The sequence below is a fragment of the Pantherophis guttatus genome, chromosome 1 (genome assembly GCF_059756535.1).
Source record: "Pantherophis guttatus breed Tessera chromosome 1, ASM5975653v1, whole genome shotgun sequence".
NCBI lineage: Eukaryota > Metazoa > Chordata > Lepidosauria > Squamata > Colubridae > Pantherophis > Pantherophis guttatus.
The window spans coordinates 23,023,140-23,044,534 of record NC_142063.1 but is presented as its reverse complement, the minus strand read 5'-3'; the positions used below and the strand labels follow the sequence as shown (position 1 = coordinate 23,044,534).

The window sequence follows — 21,395 nt, the reverse complement described above, 5'->3', positions numbered from 1 at the left end:
AAGCGGCCAACCAAGGAAGCGCTGAAAGATTCCCGGTCGCGGCGTCTCCTCCGAAGGTCCGCGGAGGATGCTTCGTCCCCCCTGCTGGGAGGCGAGTCTGCCTTCCTCGCCACCATTCAATGCAGGAGGGGCGTCTGCGGTGTTGCCGCTGCTGCCTAGAAGGCTTCCGAGGCTAGAAAAAGGGACATTTTCTCCTCTTCCACTTTTGCATAGGAAAGATTTTTTGGGGTAATTCAGAAATAGTAATGAGATAAACCCCCCTCCCCCTTTCCCCATGCAACCCGGAGCCCCAGAGATAATTTGGGGAGTTAATCGCCTTTGCAAGGATGGATGACTGGACTTGAAGGAGAGAAGGAAACGAAGTCATTATGGACTCTCTTTGTCAACAATTTACTTTATTAAAAAAAACCCTTTTGATATCATTTTAGCCGAAACCAGTTTCCCCAGGTATCTGCTTAAACAAACATGGTCCCTGGCCCTTAATATCTTCCTCTGTTAGCTCCAATTTAAATTCTGAGGGGGAAAAAAAGGTCACAGCTCCTCCTTCTGTGCTACAATCCTCTCAGATTTGTTCTTTTGAGGTGATTTCTTTTTTGGCATCTTCTGGGTTTTTCTCTTTTTCCCTTTCTTTTCTTTCTTGATTTCTTTCTCGCTCATTGTCTGTTCCGGCTCCTGGAAATTTTAAATGGAAAATGAAAGGTCACCTTAGGAAACCTGCTGTCATCTCAGATATCCAGCTGAGGAAATCTACTCCCTTGCGGGAATTTTCCTTGATCTGTTTCCTCCCAGCTAACCTAACATGACAACTGGAAGAACAAACTGCAGGCAGAACAGGCTCCGCTTCCAATGCCACCTGCAACAGCTGCTGGCATTGGACAGAGCAGAGAGGCTCCCCCTTTATTTTCTCATCCAGGTAAGAAGACTGTCAGCATCGCATCCAGGAGTACTGGGAAAGTCACCTCAAGCAGCCTTACTGTGTGTCTGTGGCTATTTTGGAAAGGCACCTGCAGAACAATCATAGTGGATTCCCTGTTCCAATATCAGCCATCCAAGCAAAAATAGCTCTTTGAGAAAAGGGTCAAGTAATATAGAAGAACAATACAATCACAAAAGGAATCTACACCCTGGCTGCATTTCAGAGAAGAGATCATTCTTACCTTCGTTTTGCCCCATGTTTCATCACCAAATTTCTTCGCATACTTTTCATCATCAGTGATCAAGAAATTATCAAAAATAGTTCCAGATCTCACCTGCAATTAAGAAACACAATAGTGTATCTTTATATACATTTGAATCAATAGCTCTGTGTTGCTAATTTTTTTCTCAAGATGGCAGTAATTAACGCACGAACCAGAAAGAGGCCCAACTGACCTGCCAAAGATCTAGACCAATGACGCTGATGTTCTCATAGACAGAAAGGCTTGGATCTGGCACATACTCAGGATTTGCAATCTGGGGATGGGGCCAAATGCCTTTGTAGTTGGGATTTGGGATTTTTCTGGGCCGCCACTCCCCCTGAAATAAACCAAATGTTCTCGGTTTATGGCTGCCCAAATGGCCACCCAATTCCTCAAAGTTCACTTCAAAACAAGGAAAAGGTGGCACCATACTCTGTAGAGAGGATTCTTCAGCAGAGGAGGTTGCCAGGTGCCCTGTGCTGCATCATCCCAGTCTTTAGGTTTTTCAGCGCTGTTGTCCACAATGTATTCATCAATATCCCAATCCTATCACAGGGATGGGGGAAAAAATGAAAGGAAAGCAAAATGAGCAACTCCTAATATTGTGCCTCCCATGCATTACAGATCACCATATTGTGGCGTCTTTTTGGAAGGGGGATGTAACAGTATCATGGTGATTTGCTACAGCCATCTTCTAACATGTCTTTTTCAAACTCCCAGCTTTGAAATTCATTGGAGATCTCCTGCCCAATTCCTAACTAGGCCTGATTCTGCTAAACTTCTGAGGCCAGACAAAGCACATTGAGTCCTACCAATTGCTGTACCATATCCAGCCAAATAAAGGTCTTTGATTCTCAAGACAAAATCAGTTTGGCAGCCCATCAAGAGTTAGTAGTTCCATTTGAGGGAAGAGAGCTGTTTTTGTGCTCAGGGATTTTACAGGTAAGCCATCAGGCAGTAATAGCATCTTATAGTGCTCTCTTCGGAGGTGACAAGCACTGGCAGATTATACTAGTGCTAGAGATAATCTCTGCTGCAAAAATTGAAGTGGCCACTAGAGAACAAAAAAGGTAATTGTTCTCTGTAGCTCTCTGCTGCCATCAAGAGGTTGTTCTTGTCAATATGCACTGAGACTGATGGTTGCTCACCTGAGTCTTTTTGCCTTTTGCTTTGCTTTAACAGGCCAGATTCCTCTGTAGGTGGCATGCTGACTCTAGCAGAACACATTCAGGTTGATTATTCTGAAGCCTGAAGGTGTAGCTGGGTCCCCATCTCTAGTGGTTTCTACCACATCTGCCTTGATTCTAGTCAAGCCACAGTCTCCAAATACCTTGAGCAAATTTAAATCTTCAGGGCCAGATTAGTTGACCCCTAACACAAAACAGGGATTTGATGATTTACATGGAAACAAAGCTCTGAGAAATTCTGAAGAATAGATGTCACAGGAATATAAACACACATTTATAAAGCAAAACAGAAGAGCCAGGAAAGTAAAGACTGATCTGCCCAATTGCAATTCCATGTTAATGAAAAAGGAATAAATTTGTTACAGTGAGATAGAAACCCAGACATAATGCTTAGTAAGAGGAAGTGCAGATTTGCCAAGAAAAAACACCCTGCATTTTTATAAAAATCAGTTACTAGCTATTTTTTTTTACAAATATTATTTATATAATTTATCTTAGAATTAGCAAAGCAAAGGTCCTTTTTATATCCCAGTAGACCAACTGGCTAATTGCCCATGAAGAACACTCAGAGGCTGTAGCCAATGCAGAGTGCAGATAGTCATGGGTGTGTCTTGTGGCATACCTCTGCTGCATGAGCTACAGTATTTAGTTTCCAGGTGGAATTAATCTGTGTGTGTGTGTGTATACACATACACATATATTTGTTTTTCATTTTTAACATTACCCATCCCAGTTATTTACTGAGTTATTTATTGGCTATTTAAATAAATTCAAGATGTGGTTTATCACCCATAGTATAAAATCCATTATGGTATAGGACAGTGATGGTTAACCTTTTTGGTGCCGAGTGCCCAAAGCGTGCATGAATACACCCGTGCATGCCCGAACTCCCAAAATGCAATGCGAGCACCCTCCCATGCATGCGCCCCCCCACATGTGCTCCACCCCCCCACGTGCCGTTTTGGCTTCCAGGTTGGTGCAGGAAGCTTTCTAGGCCCAAAACAGGGCAAAGGGGGACCTCGCGCAGCACCCGTGCCCCTTTTTGGCTTCCAGGTGGGTGCAGGAGGCCTTCCAGGCCCAAAATGGGGCGCAGGGGGATGCACACGTATGAACCCCCAAAGTGCAATGTGAGCAACCCCTGTGCATGTGCCCTGCCCCCCACACATGCGCATGCGTGTCCCTCGCATGCGTCCCGCCCCCTGTGCATGCGCGGCAGAGACTCAAAGACCAGCTGGCTGGCGGGAGGCATGCACACATGCGTGGTAGAGCTGGGCTGGGGCGATGGCTGGCATGCCAGGTGACATGGCTCCGCATGCCACTTCAGGCACACGTGCCACAGGTTCGCTATCAAGGGTATAGGACTTAGCTATTTGAGAAACCTTGCTCATTTCCATTGTTTCTGCCTACCCTGTAACAATGGACAGAGAGCGGGTGTGCTGTGGCTCCCACCTTTAAAGCAGTGCCATCTGATGGGAACTAGATGACACGCTTTCCCAGCTGTAGTGCCTGTCCCTCTGCAAGAATATCTCCCAGATGGTTTGAACAGCCCTCCCCTGCTGTCCTTTTAATTAAACCTGAAGGCCTTCCATCGGCTCTGGAATAGATAGGGATATATGCCCATCTTGAATGAGATTATTTTAATAACTGGGATATGATTGCTCCCTCGCTATAGCTTCTTTGCATTATTACCTTTTTATTGTTTTATAGATACGAAGTCATTGTGGGTTGACGTTATAAAGTCTATAAAATTTAATTCTAAATAAATCAATAAGCATTGTTAAGAATTTAAACAAAAGTAAAAACTGATTAACATTAACGGTCTTTCATATCTTTCTAAATTGCAACAGGAAGGAGGCCAGGGTAGAACTCTGGAAGAAGTACATTGCATAATATGAAGATAACCATTGAGAAAGCAGCTGATCTAGTCTTATCATCCAAGCCCCTGCACATCATTGCTGGTGCAGAAATACCATTTCAGATTTCATGCATCTTCCTTGCAGATAGAATGAAGCTGCCTACCAATGCTGGCACAAAGAAATGGGAAGGTGCATATCAGCAGCTGCCCATTCTTCTTTTGCATGCCCTTTCACAAAAAGGACAAAACTTATAAGACCTGCTACATGTGTTTCCTACTAGACAAGGTACATGCTGGCTTTTCCTGTTCACCACTCATGCACCTTTTTCTATAAAGGAGGAAACAAGAATGGTGATTCTCCAGGTCTTAAACAAATAAAAGGATGTTAGTGGGTGAATCTTTTAAGGAGTGGGTGGCCTTTTCTTCCTTAACTCCTCAATCTGCATATTACTTCATCTACCAGGCAAATGAAGGTTTGGATCTGATTCCTAGAGCAGATTTTTCACCTATATAATCTATTATTAATATAATATACCATATGATATGATACAATATCAATGTAAAAAAACCTGGAGGATGGGATTTTATCAAATTTACAGTTGACACAGAATTTGGAAAACAACCAGGAGGCGGGGGGCAGGACCTGATCTTGACAGAATGAACACTAACTGAAGTCAACAATAATTTGGAGAGACAAATTCAAATGACAGCAATAGTACATACATAGCAAAAGGATCTCAGGATTGTAAATCATCAATCATATCAAAAAGATCTAAGGATTGTTCAGACCCTCACAATCTGAACAAAAGAGTGTAATGTATAGTTTCTAACTCATGAGAAGTAATAACTTGACTCTCTGTAGCACTAATCTATTTGTATGTTATTTGGCACACTGAGTCCAGTTGTGGATGCTGTCCTTTAAAAATTGAATGAACTTGGTGAAAAACAATAAAAATTTGTCAGCATCTCCTAGGTGGGAACACTGAAAGTACTTTCAGCCTGAGAAGACCTAATGGCGTTTTTTAAACCTTCAAAAGGCTATCCCAAAGATGAAAAATGCTTATGCTCTGCTCTCACAAAGCCCTACATTACAAGGGAATCGTGTTTGATCAAGTGTTAGGACAACTATTTTAATCATAAAATCCATACACTCTCCTTTTGGCTAGCCATTTGTTGGGGATGCCCTTGCTCTGGATTTTTCACATTGGACAGGGGATTGTCCACTTCCATCCTAGAGCTTCACCTCTGGCTTAGTGTCCTCTGGATCATCAATTTCAGCTTCATCATCCCAATTCTCTGGTTTCTTCACTGCTGGATCATTTATTCTCCTTGGTGGCAAGAAGTCCCAGTCATCTTCTAAAATGCCTAATATCACCAATTTATTATCAATTTTCACTTTATACGTGTGATCCGATTTTAAAACCAGTGTATATAGGTGTGTGAATCCATCCACCTAAATAAAATGTGGAAAAAGATAAATATTGGTTTGTTTCAACACCTTCAGTAAAACTAATTCAGACAGATGGCCATAATAGTGTATAGTAACACCATGTAAGTCTAGTAAATGTGTAAAGTATTCATACAACGTTTGCTCTCTGTAAACATGCATAGGATGTTAAGTTTACCATAATTTAACCAAATAGCACCTGCATTGTTTGCTGTAGAAAGTATCACTTATGTGTGGTTTTGTCTAGTAAAGCATATTGCAGTGAAAAGTATTTTTGAGTCATGCATGATTCCTTAAAATTATATGGGCATATGAACATAGTTTACTTGGCAACAAATTATATTCTTCCATGCCTTTTTTTTTCAATTTCCCAGTTTCCCAGTTTACAAACTTGGTACTCTCTTATTATATTTAACTTACATCTCTTAACTGAGTTTGATGGCTCAAGATCAGAATATTATGGATCACAACTTTAAATTATCATGATTTTTTTATACTTACTTTGCAGCGAATTTGTTTCTTAACAGGATAAACTTTGTTCTTGTAGTTTAAAATGACGTGGACTTTCTTTGTATCAGAACCACATATATCAGGCCCTGAAACAGATAACAAAGTTTGCTTTTTTGTGTTATTTAAAATACAGAAAATGCCTCAGATTATTTCAGATTGATAAAATCTTTGACTTTCTAAAAATAATGAAACTTTCTATCTATCTCCAGTAATAACCACAGAGAGAAATGTAAAAATCACAACTATCAGGATCTTCTGTGATTAAAGCTCCTGATACAAAAGCTAAAAGGGAGCTCTGGAAGTATTTTAGTCAAATTTATCTTAGATGAATTTTAATGAGTAATTATAGCTTTATACTTCTGCCTAGGATTCCCCCTTATAAATTTTGGGTTTTAGTACAAAAAGTTAGTGCCAATTTTGTTACACAATTTTAGGCAAGTTTATCAAAAGCAACTCACCAAACATGATGTAGTAAAGAGATTCCCCGCTCATATTCTTTTGGTTCAAATTGGAGGGAAATAATTTTACATAACCACCACCACAGTCAATTTTCTGTTCATGCTTTACAGTATACTGAATTACCAATGATTTCCCCTTATTGCTGAATGGTTTAAATCGTGATGAGATGGCATAAAACTTTACATTTTCACTTGTCTGCAGACCTAGAGTATATGAGAAATCATTTCACACAGACACCAAAATTGTAAATAGAATTGCCAAAGTGCTTTGATTATAATAATTAGAAAACAATAAAAGCATAACAGCTGTTCCTAGCATGGGGAAGGGAAAGAGAGCACAAATATTGGACACTTATATTGGAAATGGAGAATAAGTCTTTTTAAACCTTCACGTTCTATGTTAAGATAATATAGTATCTTTATCTAGATAACAATACAAACTCTGAGCAAGGTGAGGCAATAAATAAATGAAGGGAAGGAGGGAGGATAGGTATTCAAGCAGAATAACAGAATAAGTGATTAGATTAACAGAATTGGAAGGGACTTTGAACTGTAGGTCATCTAGTCTACCCCCCCAAGCAGGAGATCCTACACCATTTCTGATAAATGGCAGTCCAATCTTTTCTTAAAAGCTTCCAGTGATGAAGCTCCCACAACTTCCGAAGGCAAGCTGTTCCATTAGTTGATTGTTCTCACTGTCTGAAAATTTCTTCTTATTTCTAGGGTGAGTCTCTCCTTAATTAATTTCCATCCATTATTCCTTGTCTGGCCTTCAGGTGCTTTGGAAAATAGCTTGACCCCTTCCTCTCTGTGGCAGCCCCTCAAATATTGGAACACTGCTATCATGTCTCCCCTGGTCCTTCTCTTCACTAGACTAGCCATGCCCAGTTCCTATAACAGTTCTTCATGTGCTTTAGTCTCCAGGCCCCTAATCTTCTTGCTCTTTTCTGCACTTTTTCTAGAGTCTCAACATTGGTGTGGTGACCAAAACTGGATGCAGTATTCTAGGTGTGGTCTTACTAAGGCTTTTTAGAGTGGTATTAGTACCTCATTTGACATTGATTGTATCCCTCTGTTAATGCAATTTAGGATTGCATTGGCTTTTTTGGCTGCCGCTGCACACTGCTGACTCATATTTAACTGGTTGTCCACTAAGATTCCAAGATCCCTCTCACAGTTACTGCTATTAAGCCTGCTTTCACCCAGTCTATATGTGTACTTTTAGTTTTTCTTGCCTGTGTAAGACTTTACTTTTCTCTACATTGAATTTCATTTTGTTAGATAAGTTGGAAGGGACCTCACAGTCTTCTAATCCAACCCCATACTTAAGTAGGAAACCCTATAACATTTCAGACAATGATTGCCCATGTCCAATCTCTTAAAAAAATTCCAGTGTTGGAGTACCCACAACTTCTGGAGGCAAGTCGTTCCAGCTAGCCCCATTTGTGTACATAGGACATGCCCAAGACTATGAACCTGAATTTAGCAGAAATGACCTCTGACTTAGAACCAAGGACAGGTGGAGAGAAGACAATAGCATACTCTCATGACTGGCTCTTAGTACTTATAATCTCAGTGTGAACTTTAAAAAAAAATCTTCTAAGGAACAGAAATCATATCCAAATGATGAGCATCCATATAAATAATTATGAATTTCATATTAACTTCAAACCTTTGTCTGCTTCACGATCGCCGTAAAAATTTCCAGCTGTCAACCTAAATTTTCCATAGTTGGATTTATGCTGAGAGACCACCCATCTCTCTTTCCATTTTGCTGTTAACAAAAATGAAAATATTTGTCACCAAGTGGAACTGCTGGTAATAGCAAGGCAGGAACCAGAAACAAAACCAGAGACAGATAAAGCGTACAGTAAATACATAAAGGGCAGAGGGCTAATGATAGGTATAAAAAGTTGGAGTGGATAACACATACATATTATATGATCAAAAGTATTACATACATGTACATATGCACCTATCCCTGTACATGCAGTCATTGCAAATTTGGACAAAAATCAGATTAAAATGACAAGCACTCAACAAGTAAAAAACATAAGACATGGAAATGGAATTCAAGAAGAATGTTTAGATGCTTAATTGTCCTAAAATCAGCAGCGACTCTTTTGATGAAAAGAAATGAGCAGTTAAATACAGGCTACAGCCACAAAAGATTTTTGGTCACCCACAAGACCACTCTTTTTGCAGCAAAATCTTAACATGACTTTCCTGCTGGAAGTGGTTACAACTGCTACAGAGTAGTTGGAAATCATCTATTCAGTAGAGAGAGAAGAAAAAAAAGGAAGTCATAGCTGATTGCAGGGATCATATTATTTTAGAAACATTGTAACAATATGTATGATACTTATTTAATTCTAGAGGTCTGAGTTGCTCTACTATATTATACAATATATCATATACACAAGATAAAATAGAACGGTTGAACAATGGAGTCCTTGGTGCTGAGATGGTTGTTTGCTTGCAGACATTTCATCGCCCAACTAAGTAATATCATCAGTGGGAGTAAGTGTGGAGTTTGCTCCCTATTTATATGTAATAGCTTGCTTGGCCAGTTTTGGTGTAGGGTGTTGCTTTCTCCTTAATAGTTCCTTGTTTAGGGTATTATTTTCTGCTTATTTGCCTAGGGTTAATCCTTATTTATCTGGGCTGAGAGGATATGTTTTGGTCTTTTTATTTCCTTCATAGTTTTTTTTTATTGTCTCTTGAGTTGTGTGTAAATATGGTTTATTTCTATGTGTCCACTGAAGGCTGATTTGTCTGAATGCTCAACTTCCAGGAATTCCTCAGCGTTTTTGCATTTAGCTTGGTCTAAGTTGTTCAGTTTCCTAATTGAGTCAATTAAAAAGCTAAAAGGAAAAAAAAAGAGAATACATCCTCTCCAGCAGCAAAACACTCGGATAAACTGGGATTAACTCCAGGCAAACAATCAAGCAGAAAACCACATCCCCATCAAAACTGACAGGGAAAGCTACTGTATGTAAACAAGGAGCAACCCATGCTCACTGCACTGATGTTACCTAGGTGGATAATGAAATGTCTGCAAGCAAACAACCAAGCTCAGAGAGCAGTAAGGATTCCACTGCTGTATCATCCTAAAGATCTAAGTGTCAAATAATATTTACACAGTGATTTATTTTTCTTTTGTTTTGGGGATTTATCTATATTTTAATTGGTTGACTATTTTAGCCAATCAGCAAATCCTTTAATAATAAAAAAAAAATCCCTGCAAAATGGAATATGCATGAAAGCTTTTTAAATGAATAAAAACCTATATTGTACTATCTCTGGATGGAGCTGCTGCATATTTGTGTTATTACATTTATGGGTGGCTAAAGATATTGGTTTACAACCTCTACTTTGTCAAATATATTGGCTGACAACTTCCACTTCTCAAGGAAACCTAATTTGCTGTGAAATAACTTGAAACTGACACAAGTAAATGTCATCCATCATTATTTATTCCATAGCCAATAAAGTAGCCATGCTTTTGATTATGATTTAACAAATTCTTGAAACAATAGAACAAATGAAAATTGCATGAACATAATTATCGGTATTCCTAATATTTTGTAGCACACCCTTTTGAGGCAATAACTGCAATCAAGATTTTCTGTAGCTTTGAATAATTTATCACATTCTTCTTGAGCTATCTTCTTCTCTAATTGTCTTAGTCTGATAGCTTTCTCCTCCCAAGAGCTGTGAGTTTCAGCTCTTTCTATAATATTCTATTGGATTCAGATCAGGATTCATAGCAGACTACTTCAGAACAGTCCAATGCTTGCTTTTCAATCATTCTGGGGTCCTCTTAGATGTACCACATGTTGTGGGGTCATTATCCTGCTGGATGAGCATGACCTATAGCTGAGAGAGTTTTCTTATTTCAATGTGCCCTGAACAGATTCAAGCCCAGGTAACATTATACAGTTATAGTGGTTGGTTGATTGGTTGATTGATTGATGAGAGCCCCTTCCATGTCTTAATAAGAATGGTAGTATTTCTTTAAAAACATTTTTTCTTCTGTAAATATAGAGGTGTTGTGACCCAAAAGCTCTAATTTCCTTCATCTATTCAAAGGAGGTTCTTCTAGAGAGGCTGTGGCTTGTCAACATACATTTTAGCAAACTCCAGTCTGGCTTTTTCATGTCTCTTTTTTTCAGAAGTAGGGTCTTCCTAAGTCTTCTGCGATGGAGCCACTTTCAGTCAGATGGTGACAGAAATCAACCAGGGTCTGTTTTGAAGATCCTCCATTCATTGACCCTTCTGTTCAATCTTGTCAACTTTCCTCTTTCAGCCATGATCCAAGAGTTTGGCTAAGGTGCCAGTGTCTTCAAATTTAAATTTCTTGATAATATTAACAAGAATGGTTACAGGATCACGAGGCTCTTTGGAAATGGTTTTACAGCCTTTATCATGCTTAGCTATTACTGTGCCTTCTTCCTTTCCTCCTGACAACTTTTAGTTTTTCTAGTCTTTATTCACTAAACTGTACATAATGATAGAAAATGCCTAAGTACTTGTCTCTGTTCAAGCAGGCTGAATGATGAGATGAAAGGCAGCTATGATACTAATGAAAGTAAATAGTTTCCTTGTGATCACTAAAGTCCAGGATCTTTTATCTTTTAATGGTACCAGTAATTAGGTTCACATCATTTTCATGCAATTATTTACAAGAATATGTTTAGTGATCCATCAAAAGCAACGAGTCTGTTCTATTATGGACATAAAATAAAGAATGCATTTACTTCTGTCAGTTTCAATTTATTTTACCATAAATTGGGATTCTTTGAGGAAAAATTGGAGGGGTATCAATACTTTTGACTGTGTCTCTATAACCTTTTTGGTAACTCTCCTTACACAAACTACTGGTATGTGCCAGATTGGGAAGTAATATTTGATCCCGTATCACAGAGGAAACACCATCCCCTCCTTGTCCGCTATATTAATCCTTCCACCTTTTGCACAATATCACATCCATCATATTTAGGCTAAGGTTAACCGTTCTCCAGCCTTTGCAGCCCAGATCCAATGGCTTCATTTACAGGGGCAGGGTGTTTAAAAACCATGTTTACCTAATGGAGAATTTAATGTAAATACTATTTCGTCACTGTTTGAACGTCTTCCCTTTTCATACCAAGCTTTAACATGTAAAAGACTGTGGCTGAGTTCCTATGGCATCCAGACAGGTCAGCAAAGAGCTAGTACAGGTAATCCTCGATTTACAACAGTTCATTTAGTGATCGTTCAGTTACAATGGCACTGAAAAAACTGACTTATGACCATTTTTCACACATGACCATTGCAGTATCCCTACGGTCATGTGATTTATATTTGGCTGCTTGACAACTGGTTCATATTTATGACGGTTGCACTGTCCCAGGGCCACGTGATCGATCCCCTTTTGCAACCTTCTGACAAGCAAAGTCAATGGGGAAGCCAGATTCACTTATCAACCGTGTTACTAACTTTAACAACTGCTGCAATTCCCTTAGCAAATGTGACAAGAAAAGTCATAAGATGGGGCAAAACTCACTTTGACAAATGTCTCACTTAGCAACATAAACTTTGGGCTGAATTGTGGTCATAAGTCGAGGACTACATATATATATATATATTTGCACATGTTCAGTGTGGCTATTAATTTTGGTTGGGTTCTTATGACTCAGCATGTTGCCCGAACTCAACTCCTAGGCTCATTTGTAGTCCAAATGGGCAACCCTTTAAATGGCTTAAGGCAGGTGTCAGCAACCCGCAGCTCCGGAGCCGCATGTGGCTCTTTCGTCCCTCTGCTGTGGCTCCCTATCCACCACTGGCTGCCCCCCCCTTGCCCTTCCCTTCCTGTCACTCCTCGCCTGGCCTGAGAGAGAGACGGAGATAGAGAAAGAGACACAGAGAGAGAGATACCTGTTTCCCACAGAAAACACTGGGAACCACAAAACCTGGGTGGGCGTGGCTGAGGGGTGTCATGTGACTGGGTGGGAGTGAGTGATGTCGAGTTGGCCACACCCACCCAGGTTTTGAGGCTCCCGGTGTTTTCTTTTCTGTGGGAAATGGGTCCAAATGGCTCTTTGAGTGTTTAAGGCTGGCTTACGGAATCATTTCGCCCCAGTGACTTGCCGACCTGACCCCGCCCCTTGCCCCGCCCCTGCTGCTGCCACCACCTCCGTCCAAAAACTGCTCCCGGAAATAGACCGTGCCATGGACTGGCAGAGGCAGAGCTAAAGCCAAAATCAAGGTGAGAGATCCCATCGAAAGACAGCAGAGAACAATCATTCCTGAGGTAACGGCTGCCGGAGGCCAACTCCCTATTCCACGCGCATTCAGCAATTCGCTCCTAATTGCTTATTTTCCCGCCTTTTTCGTCGGAGAGGAGATGCTCATTGGGTGCCGTTAGGCGTCCTTTCTCTGATTGGTTTTTTGCATTCGAGCGCCGCCCCTCGCTAACTACTAGCGCATTGGTTCTTACGCGACGCTGATTCGCTATCGGCTTTCAACCTCCCGGCCAATGAGGGAATCCTGTTAGGATGGCTCTGGACGAATCAGGATCGAAGATAGTGGTATGTGCAGTTGCTAAACAACGCAGCGCTGGGCCGGGGAGAAGGACGCGTTCCTGCGGGGCTATGCGGAGGGGTGGCCGGCAGCAGTTTACTGGGGCCGAGGCCCTCCTGGCGGGGAAGCGGGTCGTCGCGAAAGGGAAGCAGGTGACGGGGACGAAGCTGTTTTACCTTTAACGTCCATAAATAAGCACACTGTATGTCTGTTCTAAGTCTAAAATCTTAAACTTGATTTGTAGGAGCAAGAAGGGATTGGCCAGAGCAAGCCGACCATCCGGGCCTCCAGTAGCAGCACTCGCTGTCTTTCCGTGATCCCCACGGACAGTGACCTGAGTAACCTCTCCAGCTCGAAGAGTCCTCGCGCGGGAAGGGAAGAACCGGAAGATGTGGGTCCTGCTGACACCACCCGACTGGCACAGCCTGGCAGCCGGTTCCTCAAGCAGAAGCCACAGAATGTGGAGGTGGACATCCAGCAAGCGGGGCTCGGTCCCGTCACGAGGGTGGGACTGGGTGCTGACTCCAAGGGGAGATCAAATGCCATCCTCAAAAAGTTGGCACAAATAGAGAGCAAGATCCAGAGCCGGAAGACTAAACAAAGCATAGAGCAGATACCTGTGATGGATGTTGAACTCTCATTGAGTGAATCTAGTAAGGATTTTGAATTGAGGACAGGCGGTCTGAAATTCCTGAAGAAGCCAGCTAGATTGAAGGAGAGTGTCAAAGCTCAAACGAAAAATGTGACTCTTGCAAACACAACTGGGGATAGTGAGGAAGATGCAGATAGATACAGACAAGAGGTTCCCCAAAAACCCAAAGGACAGGAAGATAAATTCAAATTCCAACCCAACGGAAAGGTAACCTGAGGTCTTTTTATCTTGGTGATTTGGACTGATAGCTGTTGGTGAAGAGGAACTTGACCCAACTTGCATCTCCATGTTTATTTTTCTCAAAGTTGGAACTTGTTGGCAAGTACAGATAATCCTCCACTTAACTGAGCCCAAAATTTCTGTTGCTAAGTGAGAATTTTGTTAAGCGAGTCTTGTCCCATTTTACGACTTTTCTTGCTACATTTGTTAAATGAATCATTACAGTTGTTAAATTAGTAACACGGTTGTTAAGTGAAACTGGTTTTCCCATTGACTTTGTCAGAAAGTTGCAAAAGGTGATCACATGACCCCAGAACAGGGGTGAAATGCTCCCAGTTCGGACCGGATCACTTGATCCGGTAGTGATGGCGGTGGGTGGTTCGGAGAATCGGTAGCAAAAATCCCTGTGCCCCCCCACCATGCTCAGCTGAGTCGCACAATCATCATATTTCTCATATTTTTACTTTTAAAAGCATTTTTTCTACAACCTCTTCCGACGAAAAAAATGCTTTTAAAAGTAAAAAAAAAAAAAAAAAGCCTCTGAAGATCACGCGGCTCAGCTGGGATCGTCAGAGGCTTTTCAAAGCATTTTTTTCTGCAACCTCTTGGCTGAAGAGGTGGTAAAAAAAATGCTTTGTAAAGTCTCTGACGATCCTAGCTGAGTTGCCTAATCGGCAGAGGCTTTTCAAAGCATTAGAAAAAATGCTTTGAAAAGTTAAAAAAAAAAAAGTTGGCCACACCCATCCAATCACATTACGTACCCCCACCAAGCCACGCCCACAGAACCGGTAGTAACAAATTTTACATTTCACCCCTGCCCCAGAACATTGTAACCGTCATAAATATGAGTCAGTTGTCAAGCATCCAAATGTAAATCACTTGACCGTGGGGATGCTGCAATGGTCATAAGTGTGAAATATGGTCATAAATAACTTTTTTCAGTGCTGTTGTAATTTCAAATGGTCGCTAAATGAACTCTTGTAAATGGAGAACTTCCTGTATGTGGTCTGACTCATCCATTTCATGGCTGAGGAAACTCTCTAGACCTGAAAATTAAAAATTTAGAACACTATGTAATTTTTTTCTACTGATCATGGATTCTACAGCTTAGATTTCTCTATTTAAAAAATTTGAACATAATATTTGGAAAGCTGATGATCCAAAGGCACGGAGCCATTTATTTTAAAAATCAAATGTTACTAGTAAGGATTAGCTGCTTCAGGTAGGAGCTTTTTGTCCCAGTTTTCTTCAGATACAATCCTAAACACACTCATAACTATAATGTTCACAGATCCTTTATGTTTTGTTTCATCTAAAAATACTTCTATTGCAAATGAATTACTTTGAAGACATTTATTTTGGAAATATGGAAAATGTTTAGTTCTTTCAATATTACAGAATCCCAAAATTAGTAAAATATCCTAATCATCTTTCCTTCCCTCCCTGCTTGTTTCCCTTCCTTTGCATTAATTCATCCTGATCCAGTTGCCACCAGAGACGTCTTCCAATTTAAGATCTCTGCCTGAAGAAAGTCAAGTGAACAGACCTCTATATCTTTCTCTCTACTCACCAAACAGGGATACAAGAGCAAGCCATATAGCTTCTTGTTCCTCCTCTCCATCTATGAAAGATAGTCCAGCAGATACCTTATCCCATAATAGGAGCTCCAACTGCCAGAGGAAATCTCTTTCTGAACGGAGTATCATCCGATCCTTGGATGAGTTGTTCTCAGAGGTGACTGATATACACAATGATATTTCCAGCAACAGTGGTGAGTTAAACAGATCACTTTGTGATGGCATGCTCTTTGGAGGAGTAAAAACTTATTGTGGTCCCGAAGTTGCTGAATTGTAATTTTCTGTATTTGGGTTCAGCAAACTTTGGAAGACTACTAAATTCCCATCTGTGTTTACTATACAAAAAGTAAATAGATTAGTAAACCCATCAGTTGCCCAGAGTCTCTGGAGAAATAGCACAACTGACCTTTAGGATTATTTCTTTTAGGAAAAGGGGCATCTCAAAGTAAAAGATAAGCAATAGTATTTAAAAAGAATGGGAAATGGTTTGACATTTTTCTCCAAAGGTTGTCCTTGGAGTAACAGGTACTGGTAGACTTTGGTTTACATCCATTTGTTCAGCAATTGTTCAGTTACAGCAGTGCTGAAAAAATAGACATATGACCAATCCTTGAAATTCTGTTACCTCCGTGGTTGTGTGATCACAATCCAGGCATTTGTGTGCCTGGTATGCAATTACAAAGACAATCCATGAAGCCTTGCTTGCTTGCTTTGCTTCCCACAAGCAAAGTCCTTGGGTTAAGTCCCCCTAAATTTTCTGCACATTCACCATGCCATGGTGGTGCAGTGGTTAGAATGCAGTACTGCAGGCTACTTCTGCTGGCTGCCTGCAGTTTGGCACTCTGAGTCTCCAACCTGGCAGCTCCAGGTTGACTCAGCCTTGCATGCTTCCAAGGTGGGTAAAATGAGGACCCAGATTGTTGGAGGCAAGATGTTGACTCTAAACCGCTTAGAGAGGGCTGTAAAGCACTGTGAAGTGGTGTATAAGTGCTATTGCTATACCCTCCATGGAAAAGCCTTCTTGCATTTGCGCAGGGCTGCACTTTCCACCCCATGACCTTCCTGTGCTTACATAGTACTATAGCACTCCTTCCCTGGTTTCTCTTGTGTGTACCCTATGCCTGAGTTCCCCCAGCCCCTGCAGCACCCCCATGCTCCTTACTTGGATTCCTACTACTTCCCACTTAACAACCTGTGCTCCTTGGGGTTAGAGTGGCAACCGGGACTGCTTGGATTGTCACTAAATGCTGTTAGCATAAAGTATGTATGCTAACATCATACTTTACAACCACAGCAATCCCGGTCCCATCATAACCTGAGAACTAGCTGTACTATAGAATTATGAAAATTACATGAATTTTATGCAATATATTTTCTGGCACTAGTAACATTTCCAGGACTGTATTGAGTTCTCAGAAAACTAAATTATTAGCATTGCAGTTAAATCCTATGCATAGTTTTGCTTTGGTCTTTCCTCCCAGTTTTGAGCTGTGACTTACAAAACATGGCTATAGAAATTCTTCAGGAGAAAAAAAGCAATTGTTGAAATGCTTTCTGTGGAAATCATGACAAAAGTGGCAAGATATAAATAACATAAGGTAGGATATGAATTCTATCACTAGATTACCCTAAGTGATATTTCTTGTTCCTGTAGATTTCAGAGTGAATATTTTGAGCCTGGATGAACTGGAACCCTGCCAGAAAACAGAATTAAAAGAAGAGGTAAAGCAACTCTCGTGTTTTCAATAGGAACTAATCTATGCATCGGTATTGGTCTGTGTCATCCTAGGGATCCTTTATTAAGGAAGCAAAGATTCTGGACTGTTGGGTCATAATTGTTTTCTGCTAATGCTATCAGAAAAAAGCAGTCTTGTTCTGACTAGCATGTAAGGATGGAGGAATCTGTAACATCTGTTCATTTGTTCCAAGATAACTATTGCAAGGAAATATGTTCTTTTTTGCTTGCTTAGCTTTCATTTTGTGCTGCAGTCTTGATCCATGCTGATAGAAAAACATCTTTCTCAGGTAATACAACCAGTTGAGAAGTCAAACAAGAATTTAGGAGGAACAGTTCTGTCTCCTGCTAATCCTCAAAGCCTCTTTAAAACCTCAGCTGTGTCCTTGGAGGAAGAGGAAAACCTGGAAGAAACTGAGATATCTGAGCAGCTAAGCAGCAGTTCTGTTGGATATTCCCCCTGCAAGGAGGAAAGCCTCAACAATACCGAGTATTCTGAAGATTTTGAGCCGTCATCATTTTCTCCCACATCTAAGGAAACAGGAGAATCGTCTTCTGAAAAGTCAGATGACCTTTTGGGTGCCACAGTTCATTCCATCCAATCTAATTTATCTTCTCCCTGCTGCCCTTCTGTGGCACCCAAGTGCACCAAAGCCATAAAAAAGGTAGAGGTGAAAGAAGCAGCTGTTCAGGCCGGTTCCTTCTCACTTGCTTATCATAGGTTACAATGTAAGTCAATCAACATGCGGTGGATTAAGATGCTGATTGGTTTTTAGAAATGGTGCAGTTGCCTCAGCCCCTCTGCCATAAAATGTCTTCTTTTCCTTATCCCATAGATGATATTCCTGCTGTTGTTGGCCATGCAATACAGCAAAGTTCTGCTGAAGCTCCGTGTATTAGCAGCCATAAATTGAACATGGAAGTCATAGAAGGTAATACCTCTCGGACGCCTGATGAGCACCATCCCTTATTTTAGTTAACTTTACAGGATGGCGTATGCCTTGAGTGTCCCGTTTGTTCCTCATTATGGAACAAAATTACATCATTATGGAACTGTTACCGTTCCTCATGATTGGCCATTGTCATTTAAGTAATTTGTAATGTAAATGAACTTCATTTTAAAACCCCTCATGTGTCAACCTGGTGCATTCTGCAACCCTGATTATACCTGAAATCCTCTTTAAGTGAAGGTAGCAGGAATTGAGCCAAAACTTGCAAAGTCTGAACTACATTGACACACATTTCCTCCCTAAGGGGTGATCCCATCTGTAGAAATTGCCAGAAGCAAAAACATCTTAGATTTGAAGCATATCTGCAATCAAACTGCTTTTCCCGAGAGACCTAGTTATAGCCAGTCAGAGCAATTAAGCTATGCTTGTATCTTTTTGCCTTCTGCAGCTCTGTCGGTGTACAATCCATCTATTTCCGCTTTGAATAATATGTTAAAGCAAAACTTGCTGCTTATTCAGCAGTCCATAGAGATCAATCGACATCTTCATGCCTCCTTTGTGGCATCGCTGGAAGAGGAGGAATACCGCTATCACACCTTGGAAGAAGCCAAAATGGTAATTTTTGTAATCCCTAGATTATGTGCACTTAAAAAGTGCACATAAATCTATTTTGCAGATTTTCAAAGCTAAATTTATTGTTTTATTCTTGCATTTTGAAACTGTGACATTAAAGATCCAGAAATGGAGTCTTAAATAAAAATGTAAATAATGTTGCAGATACTTAAGTCTTCCACTATCATCCATTCTTGAGATCTAAAGGGCTGATCTAGAAAGGTTTGTGTATCCCACATCTAGTACTTAGGACATGTATGGGAAATATAGTAAAGGGATGCCTTTCGTAATAGTCCCTATCATTTAGGTGAATTAACTCAGTTGCTGCATCAGTCATAAAACAAAACCTATTTTAGCTTTTGAGAATCGCTGACGGGCCAAGCTTCAGTAACAATACCTGCAATTTTTAAGCGGTAAATTTCAGCTCATAAACAACAAATTTTAAATAACTGAAATCCGTACTCTCAAAAAGTGTTATTTCCAATGTCTTTTTTGGTTTGGTTAAAAATAAAACCAAATTTTTGTGTACATAACAAAACAAAACAAAAAGGAAAAAGGTATGAGTGTGTTAAATTGTTCCAAACAATTTAATATTAACAAAAATTGTTCATTTTTTACATTGCATTTGTAGTCTCCATATTCCAATGTTCAATAATATGTAACAGTTAAGGTTGCTGCTTCAATCAAATCTAGTTTAAAGTTTGCTTTTATTTTTTACAAACAATCTGTATTATTTTTTTTAAATGTAGGGAGAGAGTATGTTCATGCACAACGCTATTTAAATCTAGTCTGTTTAATGGTGATGAGTGAGTTGTTCGTAGGAAGCCCAAGTTAGTGTTGAGGATCAGGGTAAAAATTCTGGTTCTAGTAATGGACTAGATGAGATCTGACATTTTCTTAACGGGTGGTTTGTTTAGGTCAATTTTTCTCAACCCCAGGAACTGTAAGGTGTGTGGATTTCAACTCTCAAAATTCCTGAGCCAACATGAAGTCTGCACATCTTAACAATCACTGAGGCTGAAAAACAACTGATCTAAACATTGGTTTAGTTGTTCTGAAAGAGGTTTTGAAAAATAGTGCTCATCTCAAGGCATATTTTTAGATTAGGGATTGGCAACCCATGGTGGCAATATGGAATCTCCCCATGATCCCATTTGCCATCTCCAGGAAGGATGAGGTTAACCAGTTTTGCCCTACACCAGTTGCAGCCAAATAAATGAAACCAAATCATACCAGTCATGACCTGTATGTACACTCCCAATAAAAAAAGTTGTGTTTTAAAGCTTTTTCTTAGGAGGAACAGGTGTCCTCCGTAGCGCATAGTACCTGTAGTTTACACTACTGTGACAATTACAGGACTGCTGGAATATATAATTTGGTTTCAGGCTGTACCTTGGTAATCCTTTGCCTTGATTACATGCAATACATTATGCATGTGTCTGCCTCTGAGGTAGTTTGGAAATTTCTTAGCACAATAGAGAGTAATTGAAACTAGGCTGTTAATAGTTTCATATTGAATTAATTTTACATGATCTTTATTGGGTCAAAAATTAATTTCTGGTTCCAATTCAAAGTGCTGTTGTCCTGTAGGAACAATAGGAATGTTCCCAAATTTCTTAGCCAAACTTTTAAGGATGAGTTGGGATAAATGACTCACCTGAAGCTTTGGAATGTATTATCCAGCAAGGTACTTTAGACACACATCTTTCCAGTGCAAAGACATTGTGTTACACTTGAATATTTTATTTTTTTTAAAAACTGATATTAATAATTTACATTGAAACGTTACTGATAGTCTCCTATTATGTTGTTATAGTTTTAGATCCTGCATAGCTTCATTAATTTTATATTTGTGGTTTCAAAGTGCTGCAATCTTAGTTTTGAAGATTGGCAGAATTTTTATTTTTTTAAAAAATACATTGATCTAGTTTTATCCTTTGATATTAAAGACGATTCTAGGATATGGCTGCAGCATCAATATATCTTCCCATACAGAAATTCATAATTCCAAGCGCCCCGATTCAGAGTAAAGAAAGCTGTGGGCATGGAGTGTTTTGGTACATTATCTTGTTTTTATCCCGCTTCGTTTCTTGCAGTATATTCAACAGCACAAGCCCCTGCCTTTGACCATGGAACAAGCCTTGCAAGAACTAAAAGAATATGAACAAATGGCTTCTTAGGCTCATAAGTGCTTTTCAGGCCTGATAGACAACCACAAAGAGGCTAAAGAAATTATTTCTTCAGTCAAGCACCAAGTCTTGGGAATCACAACTTGAAATATGCATTCAACTGGATTTTTGAAGAGAAACCTCAACAGAGATAAGGAATGACTCCTCTTTACCACATTTTGATGTAATTATGCAATGTACAATTCAGTGCTGCAAATTAAAGTCAATCTCTAAACTTTCCTCTACATCAAATGAATAGTATCAAATGAAACTGAGAAAATAT

General features: G+C 40.1%; 2 protein-coding genes across 3 annotated transcripts; one reads left to right on the top strand and one right to left on the bottom strand.

Annotated features, from left to right (window-relative positions):
• Nucleotides 1-374: 374 nt before the first annotated feature.
• CALR3 (calreticulin 3) lies at nucleotides 375-13,010 on the bottom strand. The gene is made up of 9 exons (XM_034437553.3): nucleotides 12,812-13,010; nucleotides 8,308-8,409; nucleotides 6,636-6,839; nucleotides 6,169-6,263; nucleotides 5,464-5,673; nucleotides 1,611-1,724; nucleotides 1,372-1,515; nucleotides 1,158-1,250; nucleotides 375-672 (listed from the first exon to the last, which is right to left on the bottom strand). Exons 1-9 carry the CDS (start codon nucleotides 12,921-12,923, stop codon nucleotides 532-534), a joined length of 1,215 nt encoding a protein of 404 aa, XP_034293444.1. The 5' UTR covers nucleotides 12,924-13,010; the 3' UTR covers nucleotides 375-531.
• Nucleotides 13,011-13,083: 73 nt separating this feature from the next.
• On the top strand, nucleotides 13,084-21,347 carry C1H19orf44 (chromosome 1 C19orf44 homolog). 2 transcript variants are annotated; one of them, XM_034437552.3, is made up of 8 exons: nucleotides 13,084-13,207; nucleotides 13,444-14,058; nucleotides 15,556-15,841; nucleotides 17,302-17,369; nucleotides 17,673-18,111; nucleotides 18,219-18,314; nucleotides 18,781-18,947; nucleotides 21,041-21,347. In XM_034437552.3, exons 1-8 carry the CDS (start codon nucleotides 13,175-13,177, stop codon nucleotides 21,122-21,124), a joined length of 1,788 nt encoding a protein of 595 aa, XP_034293443.2. In that variant the 5' UTR covers nucleotides 13,084-13,174; the 3' UTR covers nucleotides 21,125-21,347. The 2 variants fall into 2 exon arrangements, with proteins under 2 accessions (XP_034293443.2, XP_034293441.2); XM_034437550.2 differs by having other exon boundaries at nucleotides 13,192-13,351.
• The last annotated feature ends 48 nt before the right edge of the window (nucleotides 21,348-21,395 follow it).